Source organism: Carya illinoinensis, chromosome 10 (assembly GCF_018687715.1).
Source record: "Carya illinoinensis cultivar Pawnee chromosome 10, C.illinoinensisPawnee_v1, whole genome shotgun sequence".
Classification (NCBI taxonomy): domain Eukaryota; kingdom Viridiplantae; phylum Streptophyta; class Magnoliopsida; order Fagales; family Juglandaceae; genus Carya; species Carya illinoinensis.
Window position 1 is genome coordinate 36021614 of NC_056761.1, and position 27710 is coordinate 36049323.

The 27710-nt window shown below is 33.9% G+C and overlaps 1 protein-coding gene across 1 annotated transcript; it reads left to right on the forward strand.

Annotated features, from left to right (window-relative positions):
- Positions 1 to 19219: 19219 nt before the first annotated feature.
- LOC122279852 lies at positions 19220 to 21723 on the forward strand. Its single transcript, XM_043090733.1, has 5 exons — positions 19220 to 19772; positions 19857 to 20183; positions 20295 to 20649; positions 20916 to 21041; positions 21144 to 21723. Exons 1-5 carry the CDS (start codon positions 19440 to 19442, stop codon positions 21254 to 21256), a joined length of 1254 nt encoding a protein of 417 aa, XP_042946667.1. The 5' UTR covers positions 19220 to 19439; the 3' UTR covers positions 21257 to 21723.
- The last annotated feature ends 5987 nt before the right edge of the window (positions 21724 to 27710 follow it).

Here is a 27710-nt window from a genome sequence, read left to right on the forward strand (position 1 = left end):
TCGTCTTTTCCCAGCTGCACAGCATCTCTACTTCTAGCAGATTTTGTACTCTCTCTCCCCCTAAGTTCCCTTGCATGCCTAAATTTAGCTTCAGCTCTATCAGTAGTCTCTTTCATAGCAACAGCAGCAGAGTTCATCCCCAAATCATTTCTTTGTTCGTTCATTCTTCTTCTTCTTAGTCATCTTTTTCCCAGCGGCTACATTTCCGCAAGTATTAAACTACAGTTCATAATGCAAAAGAATACCAGCTACCATCATCAACATCCGGAGGTAGTACTCGTTGGGCCACGAATGTTTAAGTGGTAGTGCTTCCTCTCAAAAAGCCCATCTGGACCCCATGGAAACTCTTTGTTACGGATGTGCAAATATGGGTATGGAGGAGGCTCGTCGTAATGGGGATGGCCCTTCGATAGGTTATAAATTGCTAAAGTAGAGCATGAAACAATGCCTACATCTGTTATCTTTTCCCATTTCTCCACCTCACGAGCGTCGTCGTGGTGAGCAGAGGATGGAAAGGTGCGCTTGAAAGGCACCACGAAGAGCGTTTCGAAGAAGACCAGATCGGACCATAGCCATCACCATTTCTCAGCTTCCCTATCCTCGTTCTGCTGTAGCAAACTTGAAGTGCTTTTTCCCATGCAGTCTCTCGATTTTCTATCTCTACTTTAATACAAATGATATTTGCTGATGCAATTACTCTACGATCTTTTTAAAAAAGGCAAATTAATAAGGAATTCATAAAAAATAAAAAAAAAATAAAAATTAATAAGGAATTCAGAAAAAAACATTGAATCCAGAAAAGCCAAGTTTTGAGTCGGCAGGTGATTCCCTGGTGACGCGTGACAGCCACACTTTGGTTCCATCCGAGACTCTATCCCACGCATGTGGGTTACGCTCCCTCCCTTTTGGCATCATGTTCGGTGGTCTTGAAGATCGGTAGCTAGCTAACGTCCTGGTGGGGTGCGTGTTGGTGGTCGGCGGTTGGAAACGACCCCATCGAAACCCCCATTTTATTTGCCTGAAAAACACAACACAAATAAAAAATGAAAACAGGAAAATATAAAAAAGTGAAAAGAAGGATGAAGGGAGGGAGGGAGGAAGGGGGGGTGGGCTCGGCTCCCGTCGGTCACTCTGGTATGTTAGGGTTTTTTGAGAAAGAGAATGGAGATTTTTGTTTTTGCAAGCACATTGAAGCTTGACTGGGCACATAAAAACAAAATACTTTAAAAAAAGAGAATTTGGGCTTTGCGTTTGCTCGCCTACTGGTGTGAACTCTTATTTACAGAAAAGGCATCCTAGACTGGGCCGGGGGGCCAGGGGATAAGGCTATGCAACTGGTTATGGACAGGGTATCTGAATAATGATAAAATAAGTTGAGAGGTCATCTCAATCCAAACCTAACCTTAATGTGATGTATAGTATTTATTTTTATAACAATAAGACAATTTACTATGGAACGAGTTATATCAAATTATATAAATTTAGAAGCTTTATTTTTTTAAAATTTCCTTTGTAGATAAGACATTTCTTTCATCTCTAATATTTAAATTTGTTTTTTAATCAATCACTACGTCATCTTACTAAGATAAATGAAATTAAAGGGTTTACCTAGTATCAGAGTAAATGTCTTGACTTTTAATTTTGACTTTACAATTCATCTCATTAATTAAATATTAAATATGCTGAGCCTACATATTAAGGTGTAAGAGAGTATTAAGATATAGTTTAAATATTACATATGTTGCTTGAGTTTGGATTTTGAGTGAGAGAATCGACCCATAAAGTTGACTGACAGGTGCATTTGCACATTTTTTTTAATTTTTTAATTTTCTTTCTTTCATTTTTATACATTTTAAAAAAATTAAAAATTTAATCCATCATTTTTATCGGTTCAACTATCATTTTTCTTGAAAATAAGCCAAACTGGGAGGATCAATGATCTAGCTTGAATTTTCTTGGTGCACTTCATTGATCATGTATGAAAATGAGAGAAAATTGTTAGGTCAAAGAATCTATAAGGCGAAAAATGTGAGTTTAATTAAATAAATTAAAAAAGAGTAATTATTAGATATTTTCATACGCAGTATTTACTTTCTATTATAAAATAAGATAATAATAAGCTTACTACCTATTATCACTCATTTACTATTTTCTTTAATTTTTAATAATAAAAAAATAAAAATTTTAAATATAATATAAAATAATAAATGAATAATAAGAGATAGTAAACCTATCAATATCTTATAAGATATCATGTCGATTAAAATTAGTATTTATATAAGTAATATTTTCAATAATCTTAATAATTTTATAGTATGGAATAAGTTGATTGGTAGGCACGCGAGCCCATGTAAAGGAAGTCCACAAGTTAGGAAAGCATGATCTCATGCAGCCCAAAATCTTTAAGGTCAGGTGGTCCATAGACCGGGAGCTGTTAGTGTGAGTCGCAAAGTCCTTCCTCATTGTTTCTACAATAAAAGCAGGATACCTACCCATTATCGTGTTAGGTTCTTGTCAATTTCCATAGTCTTTTAGTCACACAGTTGCAACACGTACGCCATAGTCAGAATAGAAAAGCCTTAGAGTGACTTCAATGCCCGATTATCTGTATCAACACAACTTGGGGCCTTTTGGATTGCGTTAAGGAATCTTACGGCTGATTTGGTTATGGAAAATTAAATATTTCATCTTATTTTATAAAATCAGTATAATAAATAATTTAATTTTTAACAAAACATTTTATTTTATCTGAATTTTAAAAATTTTTTAATAAAAAAATTAAGTTATTTGAGTGTTACGTTGTAAAGTACTTTTAACCCCAAATAAATTAAAAATTACTTTTTTATGCTTTTTTTCAAATGCACTTTTTGTTTAATTTGTAATGTAGTTCCAATTTTTAAAAAAAATTGTTGATGATCGGAAATACTTTTAGAACTTTAAAATTTTTAAGAACATGGTCATAATTTTTAAAAAATCAAATGATCTTTTGTCATTTATGTCTAAAAAAAAAGCATTTTTTAATTTGTTTACAAATAAGTATAATATGTTTTAAAATGTTTTAAACATATGGTTAGAAAACAATAAATAAATTTTTTAGAATAGAACTTATTACTTAATAGCATTGGCATTGGACTAATTAAATACTAGTAAAATCTAAAATATAGCTAAGTTTTCTATAAATTATCTGCATTGGATTAGCTAAAAACATTTAGTTTAGAATTTGAGCCGGAGTAACTATAAAGAAATTTTTAAGGTTAGAGAGTCACTATTCACCCATCAAACCCATATTTTATTCACAAATATTCAACAAGGTTTTATTAAATTCTTTTAAAAACTTTTATTAGTTATCAAGGCTATATTATGTCCATATTTTTCAAGAAATATTTTTTGTAAACAAGGTTATATTATGTTGGGTAATTAGGTTGATACAAAAAATAGTTGAAAAACATTAAATTTAAGTAAAACTTAAATTATTAATTAATATGTAGTGTATTTGTAAAATATAAAAAAATTTATTATTAAAATACATAATATTTTATTTTTATTTTAACTTTAAAATGAATAGTCTAATATAATTCAATCATTTTGATTTTAGTTAAAATTTTTAACTTGACAATATCATCATCAATGCTCTAAATATAAACTATAAGCAGATAAATATATAAGCTATATATTTTAGTGAAATTTAAATATAATTTTGTTATGTTATTTTTATATATTTTATTAATATAATTGATTAAAATAATTATTTTATATTAAAAAATATATATTCAATTATATTAAAAAATGATATAGTTTTGATCCAGATATGCACCGTCTTTTTCATTTAATTTAGTAGTCCAATCTAGCTGTGACATCCACTAGAGAGGGAGAGAAGGTGAGAAATGGAAACTACGGTGTCAGAGTTTCAGGTTAGTCAGAGTGGTAGATAGCTGCTAAAATGAGGGGGACAGATGGTCAAGCTAGCTTTTCTATATATATAAGAATCTCCGGCACTATTCCATATACAGCATGACACGTACACTCACACACATATACTCGGAACAATAGGCCAAAAAAACCCATACTTCACCCCGCAATTCAAGGGGACATGATGTTCCTCGTTATTCTCACAATCCGTTCCTTCCCTCTTTCCCTTGTGTCCTACTCCTCCTTTGCTCCCCCATTTCTTTTTTCGATAATCCCATCATTTCTTTTAACACTTTTTATAATTCTGTCTTGTAATTGGATTGGATAATCATAAAGTTTCTTAATTATTTTAACTCTATTAATTCTCGATGAAATTACTTAATTATTGCCATTCTGAGCTAAATAGCTGTCTTAATTTTTTAATAAAAATTAATTTTTTGCGGCCAAAACATTAGACATTTCAGTCGTATCTTATTCACCAACCTCCATCTAGTCATGACACTACATCTGCTCTACTACTAACCTTTTAATAATGATAAGTGTTATGGGTTTAAAAAAAGTATACATATAAAATAAAATTATAAATTAATATAACTTTACGTAATTTGTTATCTATTTTATAATAAAAATAATTTTATAATTTAATATATTATATCAAATTATATTAAATTATAAATTTACTTTTAAATAATTTATTTATAATTACAATATTTCTCTTTATAAATAATTATTTCTGTTCAAGAATATGTACATGCATGTATGGTATCACTTTTTCATCTATATAAGCGTTGTCTCCATTCATTGGACAGGCTAGAGATGGACGTACAGCTGTTCTCGCCAGAAGATAATCATAATGGACCAATGGTTCATCTGTGGCTTTAGAGCCACTCATCTTCCATGTATGCCATCGACGAGGTAACATGCATGTCGGTGTACGTAGATGGCCAAGAATAATCATCAACCTCTGTCCTTTCTGAAATACATCTGTAAAACTGTCCTTCTTTCCCTTGGATGATGCTTAATTAGGGGTGGATGATTCCGGCCATGTGCGACTGATCTTGATCTACACTAGGCCATATTATATGCAATAACAGCACTCCGGCCAGTACGTACGTTCTGAACACATTTGAATATATATATATGTGGATGATGGATGGAATCTGCACAGCATGCATATCTCCCACCTGGCATGCATCTCGAAAATTTAAAAAGGAAGATAGCTAGAAGACGATGCATCATTCATGCATGCATCCACCTTTATTTCGACGATGGCGGCCAGAGTATATATGTTCCTACGTACATGTATTACTGATATTCTAAGGTTACACCACATATTACTTATGTAGCTTAATTTAATTTAAAAAAGAAATTTTAAATAATTTGAGAATAGAATAACTTTTTATATAATATCCACGCTACTATATTTTTTTCGCCTCCCAGTTAGATCGATCTAAAACGATCATCTAGATTTTATTCGGATGATTCTCGTCGATCCTGATCTGATTGATTGCATATTCCCCAAGATAGCTAGCTCCCACGTCAGATCTTCTTTGATCCGCTTTTGAAACTTTTCCTAGAACCAATTCAATTAACTCAACAGTCATGATTACTCATATTCTGGAGATCAATTCGATCTTCATCCAATACAGATTTCCACGTACAGCAAAGAAAAAGAATTTTAATAAACTATTAATTATGCGATGCCCTAATTAAGATACATGTTCAAAAACTAATCTAAATTAATCACTTGGATTTGTGTAGCCTATTTTTGTGGGCGTGTCTGCTAAGCCTTGTGGTGTTTGAGAGAAGCAATAAACAGAAAGTTCGTTCGAGTCTCATTCAAAATATAGTTTGAGCAAATTTTGAAAAAGAGATCTCGCTCGAAGCACACTCGACACTCTACTCAAGCAAGATTGAAAAAGTCCACTTGTACTTTAATTTTATCATCAGTAACATTATATATACTATCTCAATATGTATTGATATTTTATAATATACTTCTTAAGATCCAAAAAATCTATCCCTGTACAGATCAATCTTTCAATCCCTTGCATGCGAAGGTATTGCGGGGACCCATGCATAATATAGGGTAAGAATTTGGACTGATGAAAAGTAGAGATAACGTCGTTTCAAGATAAGATGGCACAAAGCAGTATATATGGAAATTAAAATCCAACCAAAATCATTCATTAAATACTGTAACAGCCACGCCATATCTCCGATGCGGTGCAGACGTCAAAGGATTCCAATGTTGCCTACTACTTTTACTCAGAAAGCAAAAAGGAAAAGAGATGAAAGGCATAAAGCAGGGGTGAAGGGAATCGAAGAAGAAGATGGTATCATCGTAGCAAGCTTGAAGGACACTCAAAGGAAACCCCTACCCCCACCAAATAATTAGGGTAATACATAGATCATTCACACCATCCTAAAGACCCACTGCCCATCTGGACACCACTCAGGCCACCGACTTTGCCACCACTCACGCCTTCAATTACTATTTTGTCTAATTAAAAAGAAAAAATATCAAAAAAATTAAAAGAATTTTATACCACGCGCTGGCGAAAAGCGTGGTGGATTTGGACCGTGGCGGTGATTGAGATCTAAGGTTGCTTTGTAAAAGGTATGATCGTGTGTTGTCAGGTGCTGCTAAGAGGTTGAGTGTTTCAAGACACTCATCAGTCCACCTTGTCTGCTGGTCTACCCCCAAGTTCATTGCTGCAACTGGGCCATGTAAAATTAATTATTTAAATATATATATATATATAAAATAAACTTCCAAGGTTATCTCATTCCATTAAGATACTAGGAAAGTTCTGAATCTCCAACCAAAAAAACGACAAAAATCCAAACATAATTAATGCTAATCCATTTCAATGAATGGAGAATTCACGGGAAATTCCATTAGCTAGAAAGTTGTAATGGAAAAGTACCCTTTACAATATTATCGAGTTATATGGGTTTTATAATTTTATTAAAATTTAAACATTGTACTCTTAAATTACAGAACAAAAAAAATATATATATATTTTATTCATGAGAAATTATCTTCACAGTTATGAGTCGTCACACAAGTATTTTAAAAAATATTAAATAAATATAAAATTTCTATAAAAATAATAATAATTTTTTAATAATATACTACTCATTTTTAAAATAATTATACAGTATTTACAAATTTTACGACTATATATAATATTACTCTTTACTCATAAGAGTAATAATTTTACTAGAATTAGTTTTGGTTTGAAAAATTATTTATACAAGTCTCAAATAAACAAATCTACTATAATCTTTTATTAAAAAAATAAATCCAACATTGAAAAAGTAGAAAAAATTTATTTATTTTTGATAAAATTTACTTTTTTACAAAAAAATTTAAATATTTAAGACTTATATCCAAGATTACTCTTTTATTTAATCGTCTCCAAACTCTTGGAAGTAGCGCTATGATAAAATTGAGAAAAAGTCATTAGTGAAGAAGCATGATTATCCAGTTAAAACTTGTTATGCTGAGGTCATTATGGAGGCAGGGCTATTTTCCACTTTGTTACAGTAGACTAGACGGGAGGCAAGTAAAGAAATGTCATGATCTCCCCCTCCATGATCAGCCTGCAAGTGTGTGAGCTTCGGTCCTTAATTATATCTGATCTACATGAATGTATTTATCCAATATTGTTTTGTCTTTTTCTTGAAGTTATAGTTGGGTGGGTTGATTATTTTATGATGATGTTAGTTTAACCATAATTAGTTAATTTTTTTTATGTAAACTTTCCAGTTTCAACTCTTTAATTCCCATGTGCACTAATAATTACTTGGTCCTACTACTTCTCCTAATTATGATCCCAATACGTGGTGTTTTCATTCTATTATTATTTTAATGATATTTTAGCTACACTTTTTAACGATTTTTTTAATTAGTTATGTAAATATATATCATTTAAATTAGTTATAAGCTAGGTAAATCATATATATATAAAAGGAAAATGCTTTGAATTTGTCCTTTCATTTTGACTGTTTATGTATTTAATTTTTTTTAATTTGTTTGTTACTTAACGATTAAGGAAGTGTTTTTTAGTATATTAGTATATATTTTTATTTTTAAAAAAATATTTAAATATGTTAAAAAAATATTAAAAAAGAACAAAATAGTTACAAGAAAAAAAAAATTTGCTAACAGGCACGCCCAGCGATCAAAGCTGGGTGTCACTCTAGCACTATTCTTTATAAAATTATAAAAGTTAAAATTAATGAATGTTATACATACTATATATATATATATACGTGAAATTTTTTATTTCAAAATATATTATTTATATTAGATTTGTGACTTTATCGATAAATCCCAGTAAACTTATTTTGAGTTTATATATATACAAACATATCTATGTAAGTACTTATATTTAAAAAGAATTTAAAAGGAACCCACGATATAAAAACCTTGATTCTCTTTTATCTTCTCAAATAATTAATTAGATGTTTTATTGTGAAAGTAATAATAATGATTACAAAATTATATAAGTTTATAATTTATACCAATTTATACTAATCAAATCCAATTTATACGAGTCTAAGTCGTTTAATAAACAAGTCTAAATCTCTGTGTAATGTTAACTTGTTATTTAATATACGTACGAACCAAACTCAAATCAAGCTTATAAAATTTGAGCTCAAAGGGTCCAAGAACAACTGGTCTTTTTTTTTGTATCACTACAAGAAAATTATTCATTTGTGATTAGTTATAATTTCCTATTAAAATGATTATTTTATATCAAAATGAATCTATTTTTATTGCAAATAATCATTTTTATCGCATATAATTCATCATAAAATGATCATTTTTCTTGTAATGTGTTTACAACCCTAACTATATGTACTTGTAAACTAATGGAATATAATTGGAGCAACTTATTGGAATTCTCCTCTCCTCTCCTATCGAGGCCTCGAGATAGCTTACAGACATAATTTTGGATTTGAGAAATTTTATTTGTAGTCCTCAATTGAAGACTGCATGTACAGACCTTTTATTAAATGAAAAAAACATCATTTTAAGAAGGATATTTTTGTAAGTTTAAAAAATTTCAAAAATAAAATTGCCTAGGCTTGGAAACTGTATGTAGTATTACTCTTTAAATTTTATAGGAGAGCTCGTATCAGTTCAAGTGGATCATCGGGCTTAGATGAATATGAATTGCTCTTAATTAACGTACGTAAATTAAATATCACAAGATGGAATTTTATATGGTTTAGTTGCCAAAACACTTGGACGTTAGAGCACCAATATTAATCTCTTAAATAATCCAAAACAAAAAACAAATTCTAAATGAAAAAATAATTACTCCAAGGTACAGCTCACACAATATATATATATATATATATATATATATATATATATATATATAATTTAATTAAGATTTTGAATCCACTAAAACTTTGTAGGAATATTCTAGCTATATATACATATATACTTTTTGAGTAATTATAATTAGTATATATAGTAGTCTAGAAATACACAAAACAATAAGATGATATATACTCCAAGGCCGATATCTGATAATTAATTAGTATATTTTTCCTATAATTTACATTAATTTTCCCAAGCTGTACCATACAGTTATCATGTCTTATCCATAATGCATGTCAATATATATATACATGTATATATTGTTTTCTCTTACATGTACAGATCTGCATAATCGACAAGAAGAGAGACATGTTACCCACTAATCAAGTCATGTGGATAAGGAGGAGTGGATGCACACGCTAATTCGACCTTTTAGCTAGCTAGCAGCTCATATATAATTATGGTCGTCATGTTCTATGTCATTGTTTATTCCAGCTAGCCTGTATATATGAACGCCAGGGAGATGCATGCTTTTATGTTTGAACTTTAAATTAGTTCTCACTCATAACACGCACGCACGAAACTCACGAGCCACCCTCGTTGCACCGCCCCATGGGATACGACGGCCTTTTTCTAATCCAGCACGTACATGATGATGATCGATAGTTTTTAGTCAAATTAAAAGAGTCATTTTGAGGGGAAAAAATGGGGGCGGGGGATGTGAGATTCGGTTTTGATTAGGGGTGTCAAATCGTGTTAACGGGTCGTGTTCGTGTCGTGTCAAATCGTGTTAACGGGTCATATAGGTCAACCCTAACCTAACCCATTAAGCTTATCGTGTCAAAATCTCAAACCCTAACACGACCCATTAACATAATGGGTCGTGTCGTGTCAACCCGTTTTGACCCATTAATAAATATTAAGAAATATATTTTTTTTATAAGTAAACAAATAAATTAAGAAAATATTACGAAATAGGTTACTACGACACAATACAACTCATTTTAAACTATTTATATAAATGGGTTGAATAGGCCTTAAATTAACATTTTTAACCTGATTAAATTTAGCATAATTTTATATAAATGTTAAAATTACAATATCTATAAAAATTATAAAACTAATTATAAGTCCAAAACTACAATCCAAATACTAAAAATATCGAAATTGAAATTCTAACAATTTTATTTTTAGATATAAATGTATAATTGTAACTTTAACTTTCTTAACATGTCATAATGGTTTATAACGGGTCAAAACGGGTTAACCCGTTATAAACCCGTTAAGCAATCGTGTCTTAACGGATCAATCCGTTTTGACCCGAACCCATTAAGACTAAATCCTAACCCGCTATTATCGTATCGTGTTCGTGTTGGATTAACGGATCGTGTGACATATTACCACCTCTAGTTTTGATACAACTCATGTTTGTACGTACAGTGGAAAATCTTTTTCGCATTTGATCCAAAAAGTCCATGCATCATGAGATCGAGTTAGCTAGCTAGCCGCCATGAAATGTCAATAAGATCATGCCCGGCATCTTTTATATATATATATATATATATATATATATGCATACAATGTTTTCTCTTTTTTCGTTATTTCTTTCGACAAACAAATAAATATGTATATTTCATTATTTGTTTGCCAATTGTACGTAGTAGTACTACCAAATGAGGAGATCACATCATGAACATGAAGATATATAGGTCCGTTAACTACTTATCAATATCTCTAATCATGCATGTGTCACTCTAGTTATCCTGAGAATGGATCATTTACTCACTAGTGTCCCTCCTATTAGGAAAGTCTCAATTTGCTTGTGTTTGCATCTATCTCTCTCTCTTAAGGTCATGTACGTGTCTGTCATTATATTTTTTTTGCAAAAACCATACACACACACATATATATATGCTCGAAGGTAAATAAATTATCATACATGCCTTTGCCAAGTGACTATGTGAGAGTTATGCTATTTAAAAGTCGATCGATCTATAAATATATAATATATTATGAAATTCATTTCAGTTATTAAAAAAAATTAAAATATGAATGTTTTTATAATAATTGTTATTATGGACGTGAACTGCACTTCTATGCGCATTTCCTGCGAACATACAATACCTTAAATAAGAAAGGCTAAAAGGGTATTGAAACGCTTCTAATATTTGAGTCAGATGTATTATTCGATTCATATAAAGAGCAAAGGTACCATTCAATTACTTGACTAGTTAGTCTCCTCTCGTGTATATATATATATATATATATAGTTTTGCTACATACAAATATAGTCGCGCACTAATTTGTGTACCAATACTGATTTATTCATACTTAAAATTTAAATTAACACTGTTTTTAATAAAATCTACTTTTTGACCAATCACATCATATTGGTGCACAGATTAGTACACAATTATACTTGTAACTATATTTTTCTATATATATATAAAGATTGAGAGGGGTTGCTCTGATCTCTGTAACAACATTAACTCTTATTTAAGTTAGGTCTGGGTTAGTAATTTGAATCTCTTTCTTTATCTGATCTTGTTCAATACTTAATGACGTATTTAAATTTACCCTGCTTCTTCAAAATCCGTTGAATCCTTTTTCTACAAATGACGTATGGATTCTAAATGGGTGACCCACATGACGTTCGGGGCTTATCATGGACTGTCCTTTGGGCCTTGAGCCATGTAGGTGGCCTTGAGGTCTAAGGGAGATGAGTTTTGCTACATACAAGTACAGTTGCGCATTAATCTATGTACCAATACTGATTTATTCATACTTAAAATTTAAATTAACACTGTTTTCAATAAAATCTACTTTTTGACCAATCACATCATATTGGTGCACAAATTAGTACACAATTATACTTGTAACTATATTTTTCTAAGGGAGATTTTGGTATCTCCAATTGATGTGACAAACTTCTAAATTAATAATATTGTATTTGCCCTAGCTAATTCAATCAACCTTGGAAGGCTCCATTTGGATTTTGAAAATATCTTATCTTATCATCACAATTTTTTTAAATTTTAAAATAATAATATTAGAAAATAATATTCTAATAATATTTTATTCAATTTTTATATAAAATTATCTTATTTTATTTCACTACCCAAACCGTGGTTAAGATTTTTTTTATACATGCGATATTTGTGTTGATACCACTGTCCGCCCATAAAAAAAAATACTTGGGACTTGGGAGATGCTTGAAGTTCAGTTAATGACGATATTGTACTCAACGAATGTGAAGATTATGCTTTTGATCACGTTACTCTTTCGGCGGTAAATTTACATGAGATAAAGCTCAAATTCCCCGTTTTAACAAAAGCCAATTAGAAAACAAAACATCGTGCCACGTCAGGAAAGATGGCAGTGCCGACCAACGCCGACAGCTCGGCAAGTGGATAACGACACGCCGTGACGATTTCCACAGTAAACGACGTCGGCTAAAACAAAAACAAACGCACAGTTTAAAATTGACCGAAATATGAGAGCACCCGCCGCCCATGTCACCATGCACGTCGCCCACATTTAGATTCCCTTTTATTCCTATTTTCATATGTATGTATGACTCTGGTCACTAATTACTAGAGTCATGTATGGTCGACCAATGTTTCATAGTTGTCAGGCAAATAAATTAATTAATGAAATAATTAATTGCGTACAAGTTGCTAGAAAGTGGTAAATCGATATTTTTTTTTAATTCAAAATAACAAAGAAAAAATTCAAAAAGAAAAAGTGAGCCTCTAATTTATAAAAAAAAATATTTCAGCAATATCTTTATTCTAATCAGAAATGTATAAATTATTAAAAAAATCCCCAAGTTTAAGAAAAATAAGAAAAAAATAAAATAAAAGTTAGAACAAAAATTTATTAATTAGGAGATTTAAAACCTAAAATAAAATTAAAAATACCCATAGTAAGGGGATGATTCCCCATCTTCATAAGTCTATCGTGGTCAGCTATCCACCCCGATATGCACTGTCCACCTCTATGGATCCCCTCCCCTTCTGTATCATGGCTGCAGCTTGGATAAGGGTATATACCTTTAGGTCCGCTGTAGGATTTAAAAGGTACAGAAGTTATATTTGCACTTGTTAGGATAAAGTCGAGTGATAATAATAAGAGGAGAGATAGAGTCAAGAATCTAACTCAAAGATAAAGCCAATAAGGAATAAATCAAGCTGATTCAGACTCCTAGAAATTCATAAGGTAAGATAGACTCAATCATTTCAAAAAAATAAAATATCATATCTTTATAAAATGAAGATATTTCTACAAATCAAGGGGATGTCTATGACTTCTCTATGCACAAATTTCACCATGTACAATGACTTTAAAAGATCTTTTCTCATGAGAGACATCATCTTCAACTTCTTGAAATTTCTTCATTGTAATAAGAGACATATGAGGTCATGAGAGAGATGTAAAATCACTCATCATAGTCAATTTTGCATCTCAAATAACCCGTGGACATAGGTTATTATGCCGAACTACATAAATTTATGTGTCTTTATATTTATTTTTTATTTACTAAATTATTATTTATTTTATAGATGGACTCAAAGAGTATCATATCGATCTCTGAGTCATCATCATAGATCGAGGATGACTCTTTACTTTGTTCCAACCTATTGGGCTATTGAATTAGCAGCCGGTACTATTTGTGAGATAAACTAATTCTCTACACCAAAATTGGGAGAAGAATATTCTCTTGCTCACAAGATCACCTTCAAAGAAACGGATAAGACCTCCTCTACCTTTTATCCATTATCTTTTCTTATTATTATTTTGATAAAAAGAAATATGGTTTGTTTCTTTTCAATTATATACCAAAAAATAACTGCCATTATTGGTCTATGAAATTATGCAAGGACCATAGTTTACTAATCCGATCAGTATCTTTGATTATCTCTCACTAAATTGATCTACAAAGTGTTTACTTTTAGATTATTACTTGGTAAAAAACCCTTTTTAAAGAAAAGGGGGAGGGGAAACTGAGTTGCATGTCGCGCTCTGTGCACATAACGGACACATTGTCCATGCCATGCATAGTGGGTAGAAAGGGGTGTACCCAAGTATTTCACACGGCGGGCTTGTGGCCTGCCACCGCCACCACCTTGAATGACTTGGCCAAGACCCAGCTGCCTAGTCAGACAACAAGACGGAGTCAATTGTAATTTTCTTGTCGGTTTCTCGCCGCCTAAAGCCTAGAAACAATCTGGAAGAACATGCCGGCCAACCATGAGCTAATAGAGCCACCACTAGTTGCCACACAAACAACCATCACTTCCTATTGCCTTTTAGATGGTCCTCGACCATGGAGGCTTTGATCGCCATCATTCCTCTCCATCATCACCAACACTCACCGCAAGAGATCAACACTACAATGTACCCATGAAGCTCAACCCAGCCGTCCGCACCCCTATGGCGCTGCAAGGTGGATGGCGATCACCATGGCATCCCCAGCCACACGGAGAGCCTAGGTATGTTGCACCCAATGATCGTGCCTGCACCAGAATTGGGTGTAGAGACTCTTTTGCCCCACCAATCCCCTATAAGAGAACCATCACCATTATCGATGCATAGCCCACTGACAAGAAACTCAAAAACCACGTGAGGCATTATCTGCCACACCATCACACTCCTTGCCATCATGATGCACCTCACCCAACCTTACTGCGACCAGGATCGTTTGCCACTTATAGGAGAACACCAGCCACCATGAAGTTGCCCATGGCATGAACCAGTTGAGCTGTTGCCTACGGTGGGCCAAAAACAATATCGCCCTCCACGCTTAGCAGATAAATGGAGACGACGATGTCCCACAACATGGAAGCATCTTGGTACAAAAACTTTGCTCACCACAGAGAAGGTCAGCACCATCACCTTTGCTCACTCACAACAAGTGCTCATCAAAGTAATTGTCCACTTGAGCAATTCCCATAGGGCCACGGGTCCCACCTTAAAAGGTGACCATAAAGCTCATCAATCGTATTCAACAAAATAGTAAGGATGTTGATCTGAAGGATATGTAAACAGTGAATTTAGTTCGGCGACACAATTCAAAAAAAAAATATTTAGTTACAGGCAATCTCCATTACTATAAAAAGGCTCAAGGATGGATAACTTCTCAATGCAAAAATTGTTCAGCAATGAACAGCCTCAGTTAGGAAAAATTGAAAGCAGAAGCTCAATTGATCTAGTTCTTCTCTCTCAAACTTGTTATTTTAATTTCATTTGTAATTAGAAATCTTGTTTTTGGAGGTTCTTCTTAAAAAAACTCTTCGAGGTTCCATAGGAAACCTAGTGGCTACACGTGCCAGGAACATACTTTGCTAGAAATCACCCGCACAGCTCGAAATGCTAGCTACAAACTCATTTGTTGGCACTATATATCTTAATTTGTTTCCACTTAAATAGACCACTTGGTATTGTGGGCATCTCAGATCTTCATCATTGCCAAATTATGACTACATGTGGATCTCGCCTATGTGCCTTAAGCCTTCATCACGTTCTAGCGAAATGGCTTAGGTTTGCAAATTTTAAACTTGTAATTTGTATTAAACTAACCTATTTGGTTTTTGGTGAAAACCTCTCAGGACAATTGAGCTTTGGCTCCCGCCATAGCAGCATGGTCGAACTTAGCCTCCCACCACAAAAGTGCTATCGAGCATCTCCTTCACCAAGGTTGAGTCTGTAGACTCATGGTGAACACGAGCCCCATCGAGGTCGAGTCTTTAGACTTGTGGTTCACACAAGCCCGAAAGTCCCTTGATTGCATAACCCTTGTCCCAACGAGGTCGAATCCCAAGACTCATGGTGAACACAGGCTTGCAAGTCCCTTGACTGTGTGACCTTTGCCCCACCGAGGTTGAATCCCTAGACTTATGGTAAATATGTATGATCTAAGTCCCTTGATTGCGTCGTCCCTCGCCCTTTAAAGCCTAATGTTCTCACACTCACACTTGGATAATAACGTTAGGCCTTCTCAAGCAAATGTCGAGTGATGACGTTTGCACCACAACCACCGTTAGTGGGTAGCCTTTGGGAATGAGCCTCCAAGTTGCACAATTGCTTGGCACGGGTTACCTTTGGCAAAGACTCAACGGGCTCGACAATAGTCTAAAATGGACCTAGGGAGTCAACAGACTTTCTGACCAATTAAGCACAGGTTATTGCAAACAAATTCTAACGTCAATATCAAAATGGAAACATCAAACAACAATTCACAACAAGGGGCAAAAAAATAAATAAAAAATAAAATCCACTACTAAAACCAAATAGCTAAAAACAATAATGTGAATACGCATTCTTTGCTAAGAATAAACAGTGTCATGCAACTTGTCAGACAAACGTTCACAAACAAACTCCAAGCTGAGCTCTACACTGGCAACTAGTGCAGTTGAGCATATCTTCTGCCTAACTCTCCCAACTAAGCTCCACTCTCACGACTAGCACAGTCAAGTGCATCTCCTATCCACATTCCAAACCGAGCTTCACTCGGAAAGATTCATTACTTTGCACAAACAAATAGAAAACTAGGGACCAGTTTCTAGAGTTTATTTTTCTACAAACAATCTCTAGCGCAGCTTGACATGAAGATTTTCAAAACTTTCTTGTCGAGCAAATCGATTTTAAGAATTGCAGGCATCTATTGGGAATAAAGTCAACTGGGTCTAGCTCATTGCTAATAATAAAAGAATAGATAAAGTCAATAATTTAGTCCAGAGATAAAGTCAATAAGAGATAATCGACTCAAACTCCTAAAAGAAAAGAGATTCATAAGGCAAGTTGGAAGGAAAAAAATAGATCCCTATAAAATGAGGAGATCTCTACAAATCAATGGGTTATCTACGACTTCTCTCCCCAGATTCCACCATGCACACTGACTCTAAATGATCTTATCTCGTTGGAGGCATCATTTTTATCCTTCCAAAATCTTAAATTTCTCCATCATATTAAGAGATATGTGAGGTAATGAGAGATATGTAAAATCAACTATCATAGAAGATGTTAGTTTGTTGGACGATTTTTGACATTAACCGCAATTATAAGGTGTGTACATCTTTTGCATTACTTTTGAAAAAAGAATAAATAAATTTGAGATCTATATAAAAAAAATTAATTTTTAATGATTAACATTATTATTTTTTTTAAATAGAGTGCACAAGACTTATACACTCTAAAACTGTGTCTAACAATTATTCGTATCGATTTTTTATTATTTCATGCATGACATGTGGCATGATCATTATGCTTATAAACATAACAGAGGTTTGGGAAGTTCATTACAAATTTTTAAACATTCATAAATTAAAACATAAAGATTAAAATCCTTATACAATAGAGAAAAATAAAATGGATAAACTTATTTTGGTTTTATCGTTAAAAGTGTGTATATGGTTAGCTCAGGCAGCTAAACTGATTTTGGTTTTATCGTTAAAATGTACAGTAGCTAAGAACTTAGAACTGTACGGGGATACCAACTTTGGTCAATGAGCAAGATTCCAGAGGCAGACAAGTCAAGAAAAAGGGGAAACTTAAAAAATAAAAAAAAATAAAAAAAAAGGAACCGAGGAGATTCTGAGTTGCATGCGAAGAAGGGGGAGGCGAACCCCTGAAGTGCCAAGTGGACTCATTAACATGGACAAATGTACGTCCGTTGCTTTGTAAAAGCTAACCGCTCCGATACAGTGACAGCATATACCGCAACCGCTTTTTTTAATCCCCCCCAAAAACTGTATATACTATCCTCCTAATTACTTAGCCAAGAAGTATACGACAATTTCCTTTGATTATGCTTTGTTCATTTTTATAAAATATTTTATTTTATTTTATTTAATTATTATAATTTTTTAAATTTTTATATAAATTAAATAATTTAACATTTTTAAATTTTAATACAAAAATAATATTAAAATATTATATTTTAATAATATTTTATTTTAATAATCTCAATTTATCCCATCTCATATTAAAAAATAAATGAGACGGTGCCATATAATTTAATTTAAAAAATAAAATTTTAAATTTAAATATTATAAATTAAATTTTATAATATAGACATTATATAACATAAAAGCATTCAAATAACACTAATATTATCCTCGAATCATACTACTCAAATGAATGCATGTTGTCATGTAAAAAGTAGATAATATAGCCTCTATGATAGTTTGTAAATAATACTACATGTAAAAGACGTATTTGACATCATGATCGTTTATCTGCAAGTCAAAGATAAATGGCATTAAATGTTTACCGTTATTTTGATGTTTAAATCAATAATAAATGATGGATAATAGTTTAAATATACTCTAATAATTTATTTTTTATATTTTAAAAAATGGAATTGTAGTTTCTAAAAATTTTTTTGGCAAGAATTGAGAGTAATCTCTAATAATTTATTTTTACTTATAATATTTTAATTTTGTTATAATATTTTAAAGTGATAATGAATAGATATTACCGAAGCACTTTGAAGTTTGGTGTGTCCCACCATAAAAGCCACAAATTTTACAGAGAACGTGGCCTTCAGTTGGATGCTCGATCACAAGCAGCAGCTCCCTCTTCTCAAGTGGACCCCACCCTCTAGTCTTTCTTTTATTTATTTTTCTCACGTCCCTTCTTCCGCGCGTACCTCTGCTCACTCTCTCTCTCTCTCTCGTAATCGCATAAAGAAAAGCAAAGAGGCTGTGCCGGGGCTTTTGTTAAAAGGAAATGCTACACATTATTTTATATTATATATTTTATATATTAAAATAATATTTTTTATTTTTTTATTTTTTATTTTATTTTATTCTTATTAAATTAATTAAATTATTTTATTTATTATTTATATATTATATATTTATTATAAAAAAAATTAAAATAAATATAATGTATGAAATGTGAGATGATAAAAAGAATTTTTCTTGGTTAAAAAGGAAGGCCCCCTCCCCAGTTTCCCTCCTTCAATCACTCTCGTTCTCTCCCTGCTTTTTGATTCGGCTGGGGCCCCCTGATCAGACTCTCCGCACACACATCCCCGCAAACCCCCAACTGGGTAAGGGTTTTGTTGGTTATTAAAATCTTAACCCAGAAGCGAACCTCTTTCCATCATCACTTCAAAAAGCCCCCCAGTCCCTAATATTTTTTCCTTGCTAGCTTCTTTCTTCTTCTTTCTGTAAGGTTTTTTAGGATGGCTCTGAGTTTGGATGACGTTGAGTTTTGGCTCCCACCTGAGTTCCTCGACGACGACGGTTTTGCCATGGACAAGAATGAAAGAAATGGGCTCGGCTCCGACTCTGAGACGACAAAGGCTTTGTTCCCTCTAGAGTTTCCCTACGGGTTTGACTCTTTTGGGACTTCCTCATCGGATCTGGGTTCTCCGGTTGAGTCGGTTGTCGGTTCGAGTGAGACGGAGAGCGATGAGGAGGACTATCTCGCTGGCCTGACCCGCCAAATGGCTCGCTCTAACCTTGTGAATGAGGCCAGGAAATCAGGCCCCGCTTTTCACTCTGAGAACTCGAAGGTGTGGTACCGTTCTTCCTTTTCATAATCGACGCGTTCTGTTTCTATGATTTCTGATTTGGGGTTTCTATGGCTCATTTTGCAGGCTTGGGTTTCGTCCGGCTCACCGCAATCGACGCTGTGCGCGGTGGGCAGCGGATGCGGATGCAGAAAGGGCTTGAGCCATGGTAGCTCAAATGGTTCTTCCCAAGTCTCGTCCCCACCAGCGACTTGGGATCTGCTTCACTCTGCTGCAGGGGAAGTGCCAAGGATGAGGATGAACGAAGAGTTGTATGCGCTTAACCATGGCAGAGGTCTCATGGATCCCTTGAGGAAGCCCTCTCCGCTTCCTGTTCCCGTTAAGGATAATTCCAACACTGAGGTTGGGTTTTTTCCTCAACACGTGCTTTCCCACCAGCAGTTGCAAATGCGAGTAAGGCTCTCATTAACTCTGCTTTCTTGGCACCACCAGAGATTTGTTTAATCAGATCCTGAAGCTTGCAAATCTTTCTATTATTGATGGGGTTTTTGTCACTTCCAACAGTTTCAGCAGCTTAGACAACAACAGATGTTGAAGCAACAGGGCTCGGCGATTTGGGGAACACAAGGGAAGCTGAATGGAGAATACCAACAGCGGCAGGCCCAGCAAACAGCCCAGAACAGGGGGAGGAACAGCGAGTTCGTTGGAGGCAGAAACGTTGGCCCTCTGGGCCTGTCAGCTTCTGCATGGCCACATCTGCAACAGGCTCAGCAACAGCACCAGCACCAGCATCAGAAAAATGGGTCAGGCATGAGAGCTGTATTTCTTGGGCGTCCTGGTGGTAAAAGGGAATGCGCCGGCACTGGGGTGTTCCTGCCTCGTCAAGTTGACAGTCCGACCGATACACGCCGGAAGCCAGGTCCACTCACTGTTACTTTCCACTATGTTGGTTTGAGTTTAAAGCTGTAAACCGTCCATTTCTAGTTCACCGACTTATTGACTGTATAGAAAAATGTCGGTTTTTCTTGTCCCCTATGTTTCTACGTCGTCTAGTTCTTTTAGCCTTTTTGGTGGGGGTGGAATTTGTTAATTTACTTATTGTCGGCTGTGTTGATAATCAGATCTAGTTAGCTTATTTCGCTTCTATACAACATGTGCTGATTCTTTTCATGTAAACTCTTACAGCGTGTTCCACTGTTTTAGTCCCTGCAAGAGTGGCGCAGGCGCTGAACCTCAACTCGGAAGATATGATGGGCTCTCAGTCCCAGCTTCAGCCTCGGTTCTTTGGGACAGTTACTGATCTAAACGCTGGTATATATACGGTTACTATCATGTGAAGCTTTATCCCTCGGGTACAAACAATAGAAATTGAGTTTTACCGACTTTTTTATGTTTTTGATTGTTTTCTTGCAGACACTGCTCCGAGGCTTAGGAGTAACACCGTCTATTCTCATCAGAAACGTAACATCCGGCCGCTGCCAGAAACGAACCATGAGATTAGGCTACCAAAGGAGTGGACTTATTGATTCCCGTTTCAATCTGTGTTCTTCATATCCTTGTTTTTTTTGGGAGTTTTAGGAAGCGAAAGAAATTTGGAAGCTTTTAGTTTGCTATAGGAATAGTTATATTATAAGATACAGTGTCTGAAAGACTGAAGAAAGAAATGGTGAAGATGAGAAGAACAGGATGAAAGAATAGGGTTTTTTGGTGTAGGTTTTAGAGGAATAAATGTTGACTTCGATGAAGCTACAGCTCTTGTTCTTTCGGTTGGGCTCACAAAAGGAAGTGGTGGATGGGATTTTTTTTTTGGTAGTTTGGGAATAAGCTTTGGGATCGATTGTAAGAAAATCACAGGGGATTAAGACGGGTTGGAGCCCATTATGTTTTGTTTAGTATGGTGATTACGATCATCCCTTCTCCCCTGAAATTTGATTCCCAACCTGTCTTGCCCAGCATATGCCATCGACTAATAAAATAGCATATTATTATTTAATTTCTTTACCTTCTCAATTCTCTCCCTCTGTCAATAAACGCGTGTTCGCTTTCCTGTTCTGCAATGTGATGGGGACATGAACGAATATTTATAGGAATTGGAATTTTCTTGGAGTTCTTTTACTAGGGTTGAGTTTGAATATGGTCCTTTTAACGCTCAATGAACTGTTCATGCCTCCGGGTGTCACTTGGTTGGTATATGTTTAATAGGAATCAATTTACTTGTAGGAAATGATCCCTACAGTTCTAACAGCATGGCACATCCTTCCAACCAAAAGAAAAGTACATAAACTTTAGAACTTCCATTGAAGGTTTTACCTTTTAACGGTGAGTCTTATTATTTTTAAGTGTAGTTACAGACAAAAAAAATTATATTTAAAATAAATTTATAAATTAACATAATTTTATAAAATTTATTAGATTTATTTTTAAATAAAAATAATTTTATAATATGATGTCTTATGTTAAAGTTATATTGACTTTATTTTTGTGTAATATTTTGAAGTAATTAATTCATAAATAAAGAGTAATATTACGTAAGTCTTTAAATGAAGACCAAAATGCAGGAGGTAATTTTATTTTTAATTTTTTTTTAAATTACAAAAATACTTTTCATAAAATGATATTTGTTTTTATTTAATAAAGCGTTTGCATATATATAGTTTCTAAGCAGGGATTACAAATAGAAGTTTTTATATATAATGCTAGATTCTGCTGGGAGTTGCAGCTCTTTTTTTTTTTTTTCCTTAGTGATTAAGAAAAGTCTATTGTGAATTTTTTATATTTTTATAAATATTTAAAAATAATAATTTTTTTCCTTAGTAATTAAGATAGGATTTTTTAATATTATTGTAAATTTTTTATTTTTTTAAATATTTAAAAATAATAAAAAATAATGTAAAAAAAAATATTTTAAATCAAGTAGAGCTCCCAACGGGAGCCCAGTGGTGGCTCTAGCAGTATCCTTATCCCATGAGCTGGCTGCCGGACTTTAGGGAAGGTGAGAAATTTTTAATTTAATTGAAAGTTTAAAATATTAATTTTTAATATTATTATTTTAAGATTTAAAAAAATTAAATTATTTATTATATTTTATGTAAAATTTTTGATCTTATAAATCTATTCAAATTTCTTAGTTTGCCATTTAAGTATATAATCAAGGTTCCTTAACTCTGGTAGGGAATGTAACCAGGGTGAGAGGCAAGAGAAGAAATGAAGTGAATTTTGAGTAGTGTTTTGAGTTGTGAGCGAGACCGTAGCTTTTTTGCTTAGGAGGGAAGTATCTTTTGATGTGGCTTAATGATGGGAGTCGTCATGAAGTCCCCTGATCATACGCGACTACACGTGGCCTGCCGCTTTTACACGTTTTGGTTGCCCAGCGTGGCTCCAGCCCTATCGTTTCCTGTCATCATCTTTCTTTCTTTTTCTTTTTATTTTTTTTCATAATCTCGCTTTGATTTAATTATAGCGGGTCTTTTCCTGAATCTCTTGAAGCTCTGTGTATCAGAGTTGACGATAGATATGAGTGGAAGTGTTGCTTTCACCATCTCGAGCACTTTACAACAGTGCCGGCACAAGGCACAGCATCAGCACGCATTCTTATTTTATTTTTGCTGTAAATTGGTCACGTCGCTTCATTTTGCCGGCAATGACTGGGCTTGCCGAGTCTGATAACTTTGAACGAATCACATGGAGTTGCTGCTTGCATGCACCAAAACTAAAAGTAAATGGGATTCGGGGGGGAGCCACCACGTGCGTTAGGCACGTAGTTGTGGGGGGTTGGGGCCCCTTGGGGTATCCGCTCTGCACGTCGGTTGTGTCCTTACTGGTGTTAGACGTGCGCTGCGTGCGTGTTTCGGCGGGGAGGTGCTTGACTTGCTCTTATATTCCGAGGATCCATTTGTTTTGCTTTCGTGGTTGGTTGCGCCTCTTTCCAATTCGCATTTGTATTTGACTTATTCTATTTTCAAATTTCAAATTTTATTTATTAAATTAAATTATGTTATATTAACACTATTTTACAGTTATAGAACATGTAAACACCACAAATTCGTTTTAAAAAAATAAAAAGATGAGAAATATATAAAAAAAATTAATATATTAATAGTAGATCTTTTACAAAAATTTTGTTGAGAATTGTTTTATGGGACGCGGTATTTTCGACAAAATGGAATCTGGACCGAACCTGTCACAGGCAGATCAACATGCAACATGCTTGAATGCGGTAGGACCCGAATACTTATAGATTGGATTTGTCACGGGTCCAATGATTAGGGTCGGTTAACAGAATTATGGGTTCTTTATTGGGCTACATGTGCTAACTCTGCTGTTTGGAAATTAACGTGATGGGCCATAAACCGAGCAACAAAATGGCCTAAACCTTTATCCAACATCAACCAAAATTAATGATCCAAATTTGGGCTTTAGTTACTTAATGGCCTGGAAAAATTCTAAGACGCCCTACCCGAATGTGACTCGATAACCCGGTATTTTATACTGCGCGTTCCTTTTTCCTTTCACTGGAAACAAGAACACAACCCATTTAATGGCTCAACCGCCTCCTGCAACCAAGTCGACGCTACCAGCAATCAAAGCGACACGTCGTTCATCACCAATGCCTGTTCAGCGACCGATGCCTCAATGCCCCCATTGACAATTTTGTTTACAATACTCCTTTTCATTTTAGATTTTTTGATTTTCAATCATACTTGTTATATGACGTATTTTAAAATTGCTCTTTCTTTATCAATTACTTAGATGATGGTCATTTAAAATGTCACGTACTAAGTTTGATTGAGATGATCAAATTTACTCTCAGTGGCATATCTGTCGACATCCTTATGACTGACGATCGGCACACTTCGACGGAAAATCGAGGAAAAACTGAATTTATTTTTAATCACGTTCCATACAAAAACAAGTTCATTATATTCAAAGATTGCACAATACGAACAATTACTATAGTCCATGTACCGTACACGAAAATGAAGTGTGTAAATATCTTTAATATTAATGTAAAACATTCGAAGAGAGTGTATTAACTTATGTGAGTCTAGCTGGCATATAAAATCCACTAGACGTGTAATATACAAACTACAATTAGCTTAGTCAGTTATATTTTTTCTTGATTTACTTTTTTATACATAAGTGACTCGAGATATGTAATTTGGTTATCAAGTAATGCAATACCAGTTCATTTTCTCTCTCGGTCAGGATTCTTTGTTTCTCTGTTCTTGTACAAGGTTCTGCACTTCTCCCTCGTTATTGTGATTCTTAAATTGTTGCTGGGTTGATTCTCTAATATGGTATCAGAGGAATAATTTCTGATATAGCTTCCGTATCAAACTCTGGTATGGCTTCTACATCAAACCCTGCTTTTGTGTTAGAGGATTTTTTAAATCCCTATTTTCTTCATCATGGAGAAAGCCCTAGTTCTATTCTAGTTCCTCGGCCATTAAATGGTGAGAATTACTTCACATGGAGTAGATCAATGTTGACAATTCTTAATGCTAAAAACAAAACATGTTTTGTAGATGGTACTTTCTCTCATCTTGAAGATCAATCTAATCCCTTATATATTGTTGTGGTTCCATTGCAACAATTGGGTTCTTTTATGGATTCTTAATTCTTTTACCAAAGAAATTGCTGTCAATGCTATCAGCACCACAATTGCTGAAGAAGTTTAGAGAAACTTAAAGACCTGACTCACTCAAGGTAATGGTTCTAGCCTATTTCAACTCTAGAAAGATCATGCTTCTTTTACTCAAGATCAATCTTATGTGAGTTCCTATTACATAAAATTGAAAGCTATGTGGGATGAAGTTTCTATTGTAAAACCAATTCCCAGTTGTTCCCGAGGTGTTGTTGTGAATTTGTAGGGCTTTAAAGACAGTGATTGATCAGCATGAAAATGAATATGATGTTCAATTTTTTATGGGGTTAAATGATTCATTTATGCATATTCGAGGACAGATCCTATTAAGAGGCCCAATGCCATCCATTGATAGGGTGCTGTCTGCGTCTTTGCAAGAAGAAAAACAACAAAAACTTGTAAGAGCCTCTATGATGACTGAATTGGTTGCTTCGCTCAGTAAGAATATAATTTCTCCTGGATCAAACAACAAGCATTATCCTAAGCTATGCTCTAAGCCCATATGTACCCATTGTGGCCTCACTAGACACATAGTTAAAAGTATCTACAAATTACATGGTTACCCACCTGGATCTCATCTCGTCAAAATCCTAGAACCAAAACAACTTCTGTAAACTACGTTTCTTTATCTTCTACTAGCCTTGATGAAGTAAACACGAATTCAAATACCACACCTTAATTTCCGTTCTCCAAAGAACAATGCTGTTAGCTTCTTGCCTTCCTTCAATCTTCTTCACAATTATCCCAACCCGCATCAATGATTGTTATGGGCCATTCTAATCCATCTTCCAATTCATCTTCTTTTATCCTATCAGGTCTGACTTTACCTTCTGCTTTTTACTCTAACCACGTTTCTAGTAAATCTAATTCCTGGATACTTGATAGTGGTTTTACTGACCATATGATTAGTTCTATTTCTCACCTAGCTTCAATTACCTCCCTTGTCAATTAGGGGTGTGCATCCGGATCCGGATCCGGGTATCCGGCCATAACGGATCCGGATCCGGATGTCAAAATCCGGGCGGTTATCCGCCCGGATTGAACCCGGACTCAATCTGGGCGGATAATCGGATTCAATCCGGATTGTAACCGGATATCCGGATTTTTTTATTTTTTTTGGCTTTAATCCCCGGATTCCGGGTTATACCCGGATTCAATCCGGGTTTTGAAAAAAATTCAATCCAGGATATAGCACTTTTTTTTTAAAAAAAATTTGATCTCATATTTAAATTGCCCATATTTTTTTAAAAAAATAATTAAAACACTTTAAAAGAATTTTCTAAAAAAATTAATTGAAGAACAAAATAAATAAAAATGCAAACTAGATAATATTGTTGTTACATCACAATGCAAAACATAAATTTACAAAGAACATCAAACACCATTCACAACGTCAAGATGCACTAGCAAAGTTGATCCCATTGCTTGGATAACTCTTTATACTTCCATTCACAACGTCAAGATGTGCTTCGACGTATGGCTCCTGGAAATCAATGCCTATATATTGGGCTGCAGCCACATTCATCAAACACCATTAACGAAGGAAGAGAAAAAAAAAAAAAAAGAAGTCACTAATTTTCTTTTACATTCTTAAATATATTACTTAATGATTTTCCAACAATGTTACAACATATCTAACAAAATTATACTTCTTCACTACATAGCTAAAGTGTAAAACAAAAAGAAATAGGCATCAAGTGTACCAAAAAGTTTAAATGATTACATAAGAGAGACTAATACCTCCAATCCAGTTTTCTGAGTGGAAGCACAATAAACACTGCATATGTAGGAAAATGCAGTGTACATGATCAGCAACTTATATAAATTAAAATCCTGCAAGAAAAAAAAGTATACAAAGTAAAGCCTCATACCATGATTGAATATAAATTAATTTACAATTATTGCTTGAGGTATAAAGCACTACTGCAAATATCATATCTACCAAGATCTTAAAAAAAGGCCAATATCAACAAAAAGAAAAGCACAATTGTAAAAGATAACTCAGCCCATAACACCTTTGCCACCTAACAGTGAAGTAAAAGAAAACCAATCTGTCATAAATTTCTGCAATATGATACTGACATACAAAGACTCCAAGAAAACCAATCTCCAAAGTGCATGACTTCTGGCTTCTAAGGCATAAATTAATAATCACTGTGCCAGAATTGGGTTTTATTTTACAAATATGATTTTTTAAATAATGTCTTTTCTTTCTTTCTTCAGGCAATGAAATCTAAGCGTGGTGTTCATAGAAGTGGCATAATTATTGACACAGAAACATAGATTTGGTTTTCACAGCAAACCAAGAAAACAAATTGAACCGTGTAAAACCAATG